The sequence below is a fragment of the Rhamphochromis sp. 'chilingali' genome (assembly GCF_963969265.1).
Source record: "Rhamphochromis sp. 'chilingali' genome assembly, chromosome: 2".
NCBI classification, from domain to species: domain Eukaryota; kingdom Metazoa; phylum Chordata; class Actinopteri; order Cichliformes; family Cichlidae; genus Rhamphochromis; species Rhamphochromis sp. 'chilingali'.
The window spans coordinates 4,070,498-4,084,731 of NC_137930.1; the positions used below are offsets into that span (position 1 = coordinate 4,070,498).

At 43.1% G+C, this 14,234-nt stretch overlaps 1 protein-coding gene across 1 annotated transcript in view; it reads left to right on the forward strand.

Annotated features, from left to right (window-relative positions):
- Positions 1–3,137: 3,137 nt before the first annotated feature.
- The window catches only part of LOC308387181 (voltage-dependent calcium channel subunit alpha-2/delta-4-like), an 83,919-nt gene continuing 72,822 nt past the window's right edge, over positions 3,138–14,234 (forward strand). The window contains exons 1-2 of the mRNA XM_080867081.1: positions 3,138–3,691; positions 13,428–13,509. Coding sequence (XP_080723207.1) covers positions 3,564–3,691; positions 13,428–13,509 — 210 coding nt within the window. The 5' untranslated portion in view covers positions 3,138–3,563. The remainder of the gene's footprint in view (positions 3,692–13,427; positions 13,510–14,234) is intronic.

Consider the following 14,234-nt stretch of genomic DNA (forward strand, 5'->3'; position numbering starts at 1 on the left):
TGAGGCTTTCTGGGAGTTTGTTCCAGATATAAGGAGCATAAAAGCTGAATGCAGCTTCTCCGTGTCTGGTTCTGACTCTGGGAACTGATAAAAGACCGGATCCAGATGACCTGAGGGATCTGGAAGGTTCATACTGGGTCAGGAGGTCACTGATGTATTTTGGTCCTAAACCATTCAGAGCTTTAGAGACCAGCATCAGAACTTTAAAGTCTATCCTCTGACGGACAGGCAGCCAGTGTAAGGACCTCAGAGCTGGACTGATGTGGTCCACTTTTTTGGTCTTAGTGAGGACTCGAGCAGCAGAGTTCTGAGTGAGCTGTAGTTGTCTGACTGATTTTTTTAGGTAGACCTGTAAAGATGCTGTTACAGTAATCAAGCCTGCTAAAGATGAATGCATGGACTAGTTTTTCCAGGTCCCGTTGAGACATCAGATCCTTGAAATATTCTTGAGGTGATAGTAAGCTGATTTTGTTATTGTCCTAATGTGTTTTTGGTTTAGGTCTGCATCCATCACTACACCCAAATTTCTCGCCTGGTTAACGTCAGGAGCTAAAAACACCACTACTGTCAGCCATTTTGTTGGAAAACCTGTTCAGGTATATGTATAGTAAGCACTTTATTATTTTGGTTTATTATTTAGCTTTTCCTTCCACCATGTGACATTAAGCAGTACAAAATGTGAAACATTTCTGTTCATTTTCACTGCAATAAACGACTGCATGAGAGACGCAGTCATAATCACTCTCATGATTCTTTTCCCCCTGTTTTCAGGGGTGTAACATTTGGAGGCACCACTGGGATAGCTGCTTAGATGTCTGGTGTCCACAATCTGCACATCGTAGTCCAAGCCAGCCAAATCCCCCCATACAACCCAGGCAAACTGCAGTGAGGAAGGTGTTGCTATTGAGGCGAACTGGTAGCTGTGTTTTAGCGCATGTTTCCTGAGGCCAGCCAGAGATCATCAGGGGCTGCAAAAACGACTCAGCTCAGCGTCACCACACCACATTTTTTGAGTGGGGGAGAGTGTGACAGGTTGAAGGATTACTGAATATAAAAGGGTTCAGTTAATACTAATTTATATCAGTTGATATAAGGACAAAAATAATGTAAATATGGTAAGAAAATGGTTAAGAGGTTATTATTTTTCATGTTATATTAATGGATTTCATGTTATTTAAGAGAACTGCAATCTATACATCACTGGTCGGCTAGTAAGCCTTTTCTGGGATCGATTAGTAGCGTCTCTATTCTCCACTAGGGAGTAGGGATGGGTATTGATAAGATTTTAATGATTCCATTTTCGATTCTTTTTAATGATTCGATTCTTTATCGATTCTTTTTTTTTTTAAGAAGGAGAACACTAAGGTCGATTAGCTTAGAACTTTGTTTTATATCTTCTCTTTGAACAAGATAGAAATTTAGGAGTAACATGGCCTTACAAACCCAACAGTGAGATCTTAAGAGATCCAACCTATGGCTCTTCAATGGGGTGTCACAGGGGCCCCAGGAAAAAAAATTGTAAATGTAAAATAATAAAATAAATATTCTTCTGTAGCAATAACAAAGTATAACATAAATTGTTCTGTGGCAATTACACAAGAATATCCAGTAATGTCCCTGCCTACAATTAAACACATTCACTTAGCGAAAATCGGGGGCATCTGCTGTGGCAAATGGATTCAAGCCTTTTACCACAAACTCAGTCACTGCTCGGTGACATTCGTCTATCCTGGCCTGAAAGGAGACGCTACCGGTAGACTGCAGTGAGAACTGCCAGCATCTGAGCCAGACTCTGTCTCTCTCATCATGGTCACTAAATGCACAGTAATGGCAGGTTTTGCAATAAGGCAGATCGCGCTAACATAATATGCACTGTTGTTGATTATTTACCTGCCGCATTAACGGGAGAGGACGTGCAAACGTTACCGCTGCTGCTGGGCTGAGATTCACGAGTCCGGAGCGGAATTAAAAACACGACATTCATTTAAGGTCATCGCGTGTTTTGTGAGCAAATGCTTTTGCATATTCGTAGTGTTTCCTCCCTTAAATGAAATATCTACTTTGCAAGTTGCCCTGTTGTCATCCGTTCTCATAAAGTATAATCAAACTTTTGAGCGTTTGAGCCGCTTAGGCGCCGTGTTTCCTGCCAGGTAAATGACGCTCCGCAACGTGGTGACGTCATTCGGGGCGACTGGAATCGATAAGGGAATCGTTTGCAAAAATGGCAAACAATTCCAAGGAACTGAAACAGTGGGAACCGGTTCTCAACAAGAACCGGTTTTCGATACCCATCCCTACTAGGGAGCTTTTGCGAGTTCTCCTCAGTGCAATAAACGACTGCATGAGAGACGCAAGTCATAATCACTCTCGTGATTCTTTCCCCCCTGTTTTCAGTGTAACATTTGCACCTCTTTTTGTCTTTTCCAGTTGTGGAGATAATGTTGTTGATGGGTTGGGATGACGATGGTGAGATAATGGTGAGCCGTAATTGGTCAGCAGCTTTACCTCTAAGTGGGTTTTTATCAGCTTACTGAAGGTTTAAAGTCTTGGTGGATCTGGATCAGATAGTAGAGTGAAACCTTGGACTGTGTGTCTCTTTGTGTGTGTCTGGTTTAGCTTCATGACTTTAAAGAGTGTCAATAAAATGTAATTTATGTGAATGCTTGAGTGTGGGGTTTTTTGTCAGTCAGCTGATTATCTGAGTGTGTGTGTGTTGGGGCATTATGTCTTGTTAGCTGCTCTCTCTCTCCCTTTCTCTCTTTGAGCAGCCAAACTGAGCCTGTGCTTTTTTTTTCTTCTTTTTCTCTCTCTACAGCAGCTGCGATTGGTTGCTGGGGAGTCTGTCTCCAGAAATTGCTCTAATCCTCTCTGATAAAACAGAGTCTGCATCCAATCCCCTGCTCCAATCCCTCCCCACTCATCTCTCTCTCTCTCTCTCTCTCTCTCTCTCTCTCTCTCTCTCTCTCTCTCTCTCTCTCTCTCTCTCTCTCTCTCTCTCTCTCTCTCTCTCTCTCTCTCTCTCTCTCTCTCTCTCTCTGTGACGCTCTCTTCCACGAGGAAGAGGAGTTTTTAATCCAAGTGGATTACACCACAAATTGGGCGACAGGGAAGGCAAGTGGCTGCAGTGTCTACTGCAGACAACCAGCTTTATGTTTTCTTTAATATCTGCAAGGTGGTGAAATGAACCCACTCACTGTTCCTGGTTCCATAAGGAGTAACCTGGAGGAACTTGCTACAGTAGTCTTTCCTGTGGACAGTAGGATGGATTTTTAACTCTTTGTCTGGGTGTGCAATGACTTTGAGTTTCTCTGGATCTTTTAGAAGTTGCTCTGATGAAGATGAGAGGCTGAAGCAAACAGAGAAGATGCTGGCAGCAGGACCAGTTTATTCAGACGTGATGGAAAGAGTTCAGGGTCAAAAGTCTGTAACTATAAATGTCACCGTTTCCTGTCTTTAGCCAACATGAGGAAACCGTTTCCTACAAACTCTTTATCATCTTCTTGAACATTCAGAGCTTCTCCCAGTTTGAGAATCTTCCTTTAAAGTCTCTTTAAAGGAGCTCCATGTCCGGACTTCAGGGATATAGGATGGACAGCATTAATGTTTTGGGAATGAGGACCCTCTTGAGGCTAATGGGAATTTTTTGCCTTTTGATCACAGCTGAGGCTCAGATGAAGATCCCACCTGAGACGTAAGTGCACAATGTTTACGTCTCATAACCTCTGCAGAGGGTTAAAAATGTTTTTTTAAAGGCCTGCATTATTGTAAGACTGTAGATATCGTTAGAAACCTATGGATGGGAAAGTTGAATGTCATTCGCAGTTATGGTAACATGACTGACATGTTAATATGAACGCATATAGAATATAGTAAGCGTGTAGCTTGTAGAAAATAGTCCTGAATGGGCTTATTCCAGCTTCTGATAGTCAACTCCCAGAGTGCACTGCGCTTTTATGGAAGTCCCGAGAGAATAACTGTGTTTCAGCAGGCTGTTTTCCCTCAGGACTCCCTGAAATTTGCTCTCCACTGTCTTTGATTTTTGCAGGTGTGACAGTTAAAAGTGATGTAACACTTCTAAAAACTCAGATTTAGGAAACCCAAAAGCTTATTTTAACTCAGCTGTTCAACATGGGTCACACGAACTGGAGTACAGCATCCAGTTTGGCCAAAAAAACAGTTACTTTGCTATTAGGTTCTAAGCTGTTTAGGTTTTTTGTGTGGTTTATAAAGTTTTTCTTTTGTTGAAATAAGAAATACATTGCATTGCACATTTTTGACTACATGTCCCTGCTCTCCTCTGTGTGTGGGACCTGTGGGAGGCAACTGGAAAAATGAGCAAGGAGCGGAAATAACCTTCTTTGGAAAATGCCTGGTCTCACTCTTGGAGAGAGGTTGAGGAGCTCATAATAGAACTACTTTGGAAGAAGTGATTGGAGAAGGTTCAGACATCTGACTAGGATGCTAATTGGGTGGGTCCTAGGTGAGAAGTTTCAGACATATCCAGGGCAGAACCAGGACTCTGCCTTTCAACTGACTTTTCAGCAGCTTGAAAAGGTTTGGGAATTTCTGCATTGATTGTTGATCCTGCAACCCAGGTGAGCAGGACAATATGGATGAATCGAGGGTTTCCAGTACATTTTTCATCATACGAATAATCTCCACTATGGTAGACTTCTATCCCCTGATTTTTTTTCTGATTTTGACTTTCTGGTTTAAATTATTGTTAATATGTGCAGAGGAGGTCAGGAGAGAACTGCAAGACTGATTGTCTACATCTGTAAAACATGCTGGAGGCTTTGTTTGGTTTGGGGCCGCGTTTCAGTCAGTGGTGTCTGAGATCTTTCCAGAATTTATGGAGAACACAGATTTTGATCGACCAACACAATCTGGAAAGTGTCTGATTGACAGTGGCTTCATTTTTTTATTATGACAATTATTCCAAACACTGCCAGCGCAATAAAAACACCTGGATAGAAAAACACACTTTAAGCCATGGATTGGCCTCCGCAGGGTCTGGACCTCAAGAGAGCCTGAAAATAGGCAGCCAACATCCAAAGAGCTTTGAACACCCTTCAGAGAACAATTCCTGAAGACTACTTAAGGAAATATATAAGAAAGCTGCCTAAGAGAGTTCAGGCTGTTGAAGAATAAAGCTGGTCATACCAAATATTGATTTTCAAGCTCATTAAAATTGTAGCAACTTTGCTTGTCTCTTATGTACTGTTTGTGACATGCAAAGCTCTTGCAGTGTGTTTATCTACCCAACATGTTTGTGGTTTTGTGTTGTCTGTTTTGCTGCCGTTGAAGCTCATTATCATGAATCTGTGAGGCAGTTAGAGAGCAGCAGCTCCCTGCAGCTGCAGTCCTGCACGGCTACAGCTTCCTCACACGCTCCCTCCGCATCACCATCTGTGGGCCAGCATGGCTCGCTGGCCACGGTCACCTTTCCAAGCCTGACCCACATTCTCCACCAAACCGCCATAGGCCTGGACAAACAGGGCCACGTCACCTGGCTACAAATGCACCTAAACCCATGCAAATCCACCTCAGCCGCTGTGACATGCAGAGCTAAAGAGGCAGGACTTTGTACCAGTGACACTCAGTGAGCAGTAACTGAGGTAACGCGATACTGTCAGACTTTCAAGCAGGCCGTCACAGATGGCAGCATCAACAAAATGAAATAAGAAGCTGCAGAGTTCACTTTCACTGGCAGTTCTGATGTAGAAGATCAGGCATGTATTTCACACACAATAATAATATTTTATTTTATTTTGCATGTAAAGTATCGATCTATTGAATGTTTTGTTTTTCATCCAGATAGTTGTAGTTGTCACCTTTTACCAGCCTGCTGCTGCTTGGTTGCTTGCTCATACACCCATGCATGGATCAAAGTAGGAAGATGCTGTGCTGATGTAGTGACCAGTTCTGCCTCATTACTGGTCACATTACCACTTGACCAAAAGTGCTTCACTAGATTAAACTGATTGTTTTTTTGCCCCTTTTGTAAAGTTTGTGTTTCATATGTGGGAGCGGCTCGTTTGTTGATGTTGGTGATTAATGGTGTCTGTTGGCTGATATGAGCTAGTATTGCTAACTGTGATTCTATAAGATGGCAGATGAGGTTCACAGAGGCAGGAGCGAGTATAAAAGTCTTGTGCCTTGAACCCAACCTGCACACAGTCTACAGGCTGTTAGAAGCAGCCAAGAAACTAGAGGAAAGTCTTATTCTTTTGGTTGTGTTATAAACCCTTAATATAAAGCAATAAAACAAGTATTTAATGCAAGTGCTGCATAGTGTACAGTTAACTGTAGCTTGTCTCCAGGCTTAATCATAAAGCTGTCTTATCGGCTGTATTAGACAGTACATTAACCCGATTTTTTTGCCATACATCACCACGATGAGTTAGATAAGCAGTTAAAAAAAAACTTTGACATCGCTCCAGGTCGCTGTCTGGACTGCTGACCTTTGACCTGGTTGTGAAATGAAATGATGGCTGTGTATTTTCTGTCAGTCAGTCTGCTGGGCAGATCACCCTCGGCACAGGGGATTAGCTGAATAGACTTCAGAGGTGATCTTGATGGAGGATTTATTTTGGGAGCATTTTTAGATTGAATTGGAGACGGATGGGAGACCGTTGCTTTCATATATGCTGCAGCATTTTAGGACTGTTAAACCTAACAGTGAATATAAAGTGATCAGCTGGTACTGTTAGAACTCTAAATGTGAGAAAATAAATTGCTCTATAGGGCTCTGCCCCCTCAGACTTATACTGGAAGCTGTTTTCACAGGTGGACTGCAGCCCAGAACATTTCTACACGTTACCCAACATCGACGCAGGCGAGAACAAGTAACTGTCCAGTAACTGCACAGCGGTATGGCGTGGACAGACCTGAACCGAAGAGCGTGCTTCTAGTTCTTTTTTGGACCGACCTGGTTTTGCCAACATTGCCTGGAGTTCATGACCCATACAATCAGACTTTCAGTAGCAGGAATACCAACCCAGTATCTCAGTTGCTTCCATTCATACCTCTGAACACATGAAATACACTTTAACATTCTTATTTAGAGTTTAAAGGCTCCCATGCCTGGCAGTACTTATTTTAATGTATTTTTACATTTTTATTTATTTATTTTTTTGGAAAAGGCTAGTAAGTAAAATTATGATGTTTTAAACAATGTGTCAGAAAAACAAGGAAACTCGGGGCAGATGAGTTTACAGGGATGTAATGAGCACTACCCATTCTTTGTTATTGACATCTCCCAGATGTTTGACATGTGACATTTTACGTTTATAGGCAGTGTAGGTGATTCATTTATTATTTATTTTTTCAGACCTGGCACAATTTGTATCGAAAATGAAAACATTTTTATGTTATAACAGGTAGAAAAATGTCAGAGTAATCATTGCTACCTGTTCAGTGCGAAGCTCTGGGAGGAGTGTTGAATAAATGAAGTTTATCCATCCATCCATTCGCTTCCGCTTATCCTTTTCAGGGTCGCGGGGGGCGCTGGAGCCTATCCCAGCTGTCATAGGGCGAGAGGCAGGGTACACCCTGGACAGGTCGCCAGTCCGTCGCAGGGCCAACACACAGGGACAGACAACCATTCGCGCTCACATTCATACCTAGTGACAATTTGGATTAATCAATTAACCTATCCCCACAAGCTGCATGTCTTTGGACGGTGGGAGGAAGCCGGAGTACCCGGAGGGAACCCACGCAAACACGGGGAGAACATGCAAACTCCACACAGAAAGTCCCCGGCCTGATGTTGGAATTGAACTCAGGACCTTCTTGCTGTGCGGCAACAGTGCTAACCACCGTGCCACCGTGCTGCCTTAAATGAAGTTTATAGTTTCGATCAATGATATCAGTCAAATGATTTGGAACACAAGGGTGCTGACAAAAACACAGAAGGTGGAGATAGAGGGGGCAGAGATGAAATGGTAAGATTTTTCTTGGGAGTCACTTGGATGGACAGGCTTAGAAATGAGTATATCTGCGGGACAGCTCAGGTTAGAGACAAAGTTGAAGAGTTGGGGCTGAGATGGTTTGGATATGTGCAGAGGAGGGATAGTGGATACGATGGAAAAAGGATCATGTAGATAAAGCTGCCAGGCAGGAGGAAAAGGGAAAGACCTCAGAAGATTCAAGCATGTGTTGAAGGAGGACAGAATGAGCGACTGAAGTGTTTCAAAGGCAGCAAATAAAGGATTAAATACAGCAACTAAAGTAAAACGTAAATCTGCAGAGAGCTGAAGGACAGAGAGATTCATCAAGGATTGCTGCTTTAAGTTAAACAGTTTGGAAAACTAAAGGCAGACGCTTATCAAGGCATGAACACCAAAGGCATAGTGGACTCTAATGCACAACCAGAAAGAGGCTGAACTGATCAAACTCAAGACCTTTATTGTTTACAAGAAGCACTGATTTTAAAACACAGAATAACTTCCATGGGGGAATTTCTCTAGGATAGAGGACACTGGCAAAAGCGGAATTCCTGAGTTTCCGGAGATGCAGTTAGACGAAGGTTCACTGGGAGAGAGGAGAGCAGTATTAGATCCAGAAGGCTGGGTTCGGGAGAAGTAAGGACTGAAGGTGCAGGCTTACACGTGAGGGTTGTTGGTAAGGTCCAGGAGGGTGCCAAACACCCAGGGAAGGTCACAAGGAAGGGTTTGAATACCACACTGAAAAAAAGACAATTGGGCAAAGACTGGATGTGTGAGCTGGTTCTTAAATACTTGGAGACAGGAAAATAAGCAACAGGTGTGCCACCATCTCCTGCTGGTGTGCAGGAGATGGTGGCAACTCCACCCAAAGGTAGAGCTCCACCTGCCCAACCCAGCCAAGGCCTGAGAAAGAAAACAGGAGCGAGACAGAAACACAAGCAAACCAGTGCCTACCATGACTCCAGCTCAGTCTTCCAGCAGTGTTCATCATCTCTCTGAGCTCAGATTGAATTATTTGGGTTGTTCTGCTGACTATTACATTTTAAAATACGTAACTATAAGATGTTATCCAGCCAGCCTACTGATAACATGTTCCGGGGTCAAATTTCTATTCTATTCATGGTGGTCAAAATCTGCCATTTTTGATGTGTAAAAGAGTAAAGAGAAAATGGAGAGAAGAGTTCCTTACACGGGTAAACATGATTCAAACAAAATTATTGTTATTTTTAAAATTTTATACTGTCAAGAGTTCCGGGATTAAAGAAAAAACAGATAAAAATCTAAGAAAAAAGGGCAAAGCATCGAGCACTTAAATCACATGATCACTGATGGCATCGGGAGTTTTAACAAACTACAGTTTTGGCAGCTCTTTGCCGCTGAGAGTTGCTCATATATACACTGAACAAAAATATAAACGCAACACTTTTGTTTTTGCTCCCATTCCCCATGGGATGGACGTAGAGACCTAAAATTCATTCCAGATACACAATATAACCATCCCTCCCAAACAGTGGTCACAAATCAGTCCAAATGTGTGGTAGTGGGCACATCTGCTATATTGAGATAATCCATCCCACCTCACAGGTGTGCCACATCAGGATGCTGATCTGACATCATGAGTAGTGCACAGGTGTACCTCAGACTGCCCACAACAAAAGGCCACCCTGGAATGTGCAGTTTTGTCTCACAGCAAAATGCCACAGATGCCACAAGCAATGAGGGAGCGTGCAATTGGCATGCTGACAGCAGGAATGTCAACCAGATCTGTCGCCCGTGCATTGAATGTTCATTTCTCAACCATAAGCCGTCTCCACAGGCGTTTCAGAGAATATGGCAGCACATCCAACCGGCCTCACAACCGCAGACCTCGTGTAACCACACCAGCCCAGAACCTCCACATCCAGCAGGTTCACCTCCAAGATCGTCTGAGACCAGCCACCTAGACAGCTGCTGGAACAATTGGTTTGCACAACCAAACAATTTCTGCACAAACTGTCAGAAACCGTCTCAGGGACGCTCAACTGCATGCCCGTCGTCCTCATCGGGGTCTTGACCTGACTCCAGCTCGTCGCCGTAACAGACTTGTGTGGGCAAATGCTCACATTCGATGGCGTCTGGCACGTTGGAGAGGTGTGCGCTTCACGGATGAATCATGGTTCACATTGTTCAGGGCAGATGGCAGCTGAGAATGTCCCAGTTCTTGCATGGCCAGCATACTCACCGGACATGTCACCCATTGAGCATGTTCGGGATGTGCTTGACCGGCGTATACGACAGCGCGTACCAGTTCCCACGAATATCCAACAACCTCGCACAGCCATTGAAGTGGAGTGGACCAACATTCCACAGGCCACAATTGACAATCTGATAGACTCCATGCGACGATGTGTTGCACTGCATGAGGCAAATGGTGGTCACACCAGATACTGACCGGTTCTGGGTCCCCAGACCCCCAATAGCGCAAAAAACTGCACATTCCAGGGTGGCCTTTTGTTGTGGGCAGTCTGAGGTACACCTGTGCACTACTCATGATGTCAGATCAGCATCCTGATGTGGCACACCTGTGAGGTGGGATGGATTATCTCAATATAGCAGATGTGCCCACTACCACACATTTGGACTGATTTGTGACCACTGTTTGGGAGGGATGGTTATATTGTGTATCTGGAATGAATTTTAGGTCTCTACGTCCATCCCATGGGGAATGGGAGCAGTAACAAAAGTGTTGCGTTTATATTTTTGTTCAGTGTAATAAGACGTGTGCATGATGGTACATAGCATTTCATAGTTTAAATGATTCATCAAAGGAATCTAGCACCCAGAATTTAAATGAACAGTAATTAGTTACATCTGTAGCAGAGCAGTGTGTCTTACATGGGTTATTGTCAAACCTGTTACAAGCCCACAGTGTATTTACTGTGTGTGTGTGTGTCTGCACTGAACTTAGAGGATTAATGTCCAGAACAGATGGAGCGTTACCCTCCTTTTCAACACATGCTGGGTAAACTCTCTCTCTCCTCTGTCTGTCTGTGTGAAGTGCTGTGACTGAGGCACTTCACACTGTCCTCATTATGTGTAATTATTCATCACCTGGACCTGGAATATTCTGATGATGTTTTCCCTCAGAATGGTTAAAGTGAACGTTGTTCTCCTCATCTCCAGATTGATGTTTTTGCTTTCCAATTCCAGGGGTAACTTTGAATAATTCATAGTTCAAAATGGGCCTTCAGGTCATCCTGTGTCTGAAACAAACTGTGTAGGCAGTGTTTCTGGATCATGTGCATCTATGACATGATGGAGCTTTAACCAGCCTGTGTGCATGGCCTTAGTTCACAATCAGTGATCATCAGCTTTGAGACATGGCTGAAATGCAGAAACCATGACAAAGCTTTCACTGGTTTTCACAGATGGTTATAGTACTTCACTCTTCTACATCTCTCCTGACCTCCTCTGTACATATTTTATTATATTATATTTCTATATCATATGATAGAAACATTATAGTGTCTGTTGTGTTAATTGTCCGTTTTGCTGTTGCGACACAAACCAAAACTTTAACTTGCAGCTTTGTTGCATTGCTGTGGGTCTGTGCTGAGTGGACCCCTGCAGCTCTCTGCTGTGACCCAGATGAGGAGCAGATTATCTAAATCTCTTTCATCACGGTCATATTTAAGGGCCTTTTTCTGCTGTAATGCACCGCTGCTGAGCCAAGCGTTGTCATGGAAACACACGGTCAAGCTTACGCTAAACACCTGACAGCGCAAGAACGTAACAACAGAACTTTTCATCCTGAGGTAAAGTGGTGGTATAGCATAAACAAAGGGTCCCTGCCTTTCTGCTACATAGACCATTGATGAGAAGTGCTCCAAGCTCAGTACGAGTCCAGTTTGTCTGAGTGCACCAATGATTTTTAGCATGCAGTGGCTAACAGCAAATTTTAAACATGGGCTTCTTTCATGACCGTTTCGCTGCGATGCTTTCCTCAACTAATATTTTAATGTTTAATCAAAGAAGTTAGAGGACAGCGTGTATGTAACAGATGGAGATCAAAAGGTCCAGCACACTGCGTTATTCAAACCCAGCTGGCATCGATAGCAGCTCAGACAGGTGCTACAAATCAGGCCAGCCAACCCAGGTGGTCAAACGCGATCCACAAGAATCAGGAAACCAAGCAGGATGAATCATATTATAAAGGAATAAAAACTGATAAACCTCATATATTCAAATCGGTAAGTACACAGAGTGAAACTTAACACAAAATAATATGTGGCATGACACTATATACACACTGCTCCGACAAATTGAGAGAACACTGGAAAAAAAAATCATGCTGCATATCGATACAGATATGGACTGCATGATGTGTTGGGAATAAAAGGATGTCACATTGTTTCAGTAGTTTCTACGGCCTGCATGCTTGTATGCATGCCTGACCCGGGCCGTGCTCGTAATGAGATGATGGATGGTGTCCTAGAGGATCTTCTCCCTAATTTTAATGCAGCCACACGTCTCAAAAAGTTGGAATAGGGCCATGTTTCCCACTGTGTAGTATCCACTCTACTTTTAACTCTACTTCTGGGAGAGGACAGTTTTCCCATTCTTGTCTGATAGAGGATCCTAGCTCTCAGCAGCCCTGGCTTGTCTTTGTTCTATTTTTGCTTTCTTGGTGCTCCAAATGTTCTCACACACTGCAGGCAGGAAAGTTCAGCAACCAAACTCTTCTACTATGAAGCCATGCTGTTCGAGTAGATGAAGTATGCGGTATAAGATTATCTTTCTGAAATATACAAGGCACCTCTGACAAAGACATCATCTGTAAAAAAGTGTATATTTCTGTCAGCATTGATTTCACCTTTCCAGATTTTCGAGCTGCCAGTTCCAGACACTGACGCACCTCCGTACCATCAGAGAGGCGGACTGAGCTGAATACCGATAATGAGCCGGCTGGTCCGTGTCCTTGTTGCCTGCAGTGTTCTTGTTTTCAGCTAATGCTTGGCTTAATTGTTCTAAAATTCACGCTTTCCCTTGATAAACAGTTTGATTACATTCTCACATTGTATGAAAGTTTCAGAGTCCAACAACGTTGGTGAAACTTTCTTTGAAGTGGATGTAACAGTGGCTAATAGCAAAAACAGCAGAACTTGATGAGCTTCTCGGAGTCATTGGCTTGTATTAAACTCGTTTCACAATGTTTTACAGTCCAAATAGACATGGACACATTGACAGCTGAGGTAAACAACAGCCTAAGAGCCAACACTCACTTTACAGCCAGAGCTGTTTGTTTTACAGCAGCCATCTTAGTTAGGATAATACATGAAGTTCATTTAACTGCAATCTACTGATATCTAGTGGTGAGATTTTCTTTTCTTTTCTTTTTGCTTGTTTGTTTTATTTTGTTTTGTTTCCTTATCTTTTGTTTGCGTCTCTTCTTGTGGTTTTCTAACAGTCTGTAATGTGAGTTGTCTTTCTGTCTTGCAGGGTGCAGCAGTGGGCGTTGAGATTCTCTGCAGAACTTCGAGAGTGTGCAACCAAATACTCTGGATCTCTGCTGCTGCAGAAGGTAAATGAAGCCAGAACTGGTAAAAGCAAATTTCAAATTCAAAAGTCGTCCTAAAAAAATGTTCTAGGATTTGTCATTTCGACAAGCCTCAGACTTTTACCAAACATTTGCACAAGGCTGCAAGAAAGCATAAATACTGACTGAGCAATGGTTTGGCCAACGTGTCCAAAACTGAGAGGTTCTATTTCAGCCTTTCATACTTCTGGAGCGTTCACTCTCTGTAGGTTCTACAAAGAAGTCTCATAAACCATTGAGGTTTGTATTTGTCTTTTCTGGTGTTGTATTCATTTGGGTTGAATTTTCTTTTAATAATTAAAACATGGCCAAAGTCTACTTTAGATGTGAGTTTCTTACCCTCAAACTGGTCCTGAGGCTTCTGACTGTTTGAACTGGAAACAAAGAGCAATTGGAAGAGTTCGGATGTGCATTCGTGTATGTTGGTGAGTGTGCCTATCATTGTGTGTGTGTGTGAGTCTGTGTGCACACTTATGCTTGTTTGCCAGGACAAACACACCCAGGGATCATGATAATGCCCAGATTGAGGACTGAGCCCTCTTTACCAGCGTCAGGATTTGCGGCCTGTTCTGATTTTAGACATTCATCCATTTATCTGTCAGATTTAGAGCCGTCAGAGGCAGTCAGCAGTTTGTATGCTTTTAAACACACATCCACCTCCTGCAGAATACACAACATGCGTGTATAGGAACCAAAATAACCCCCAGATA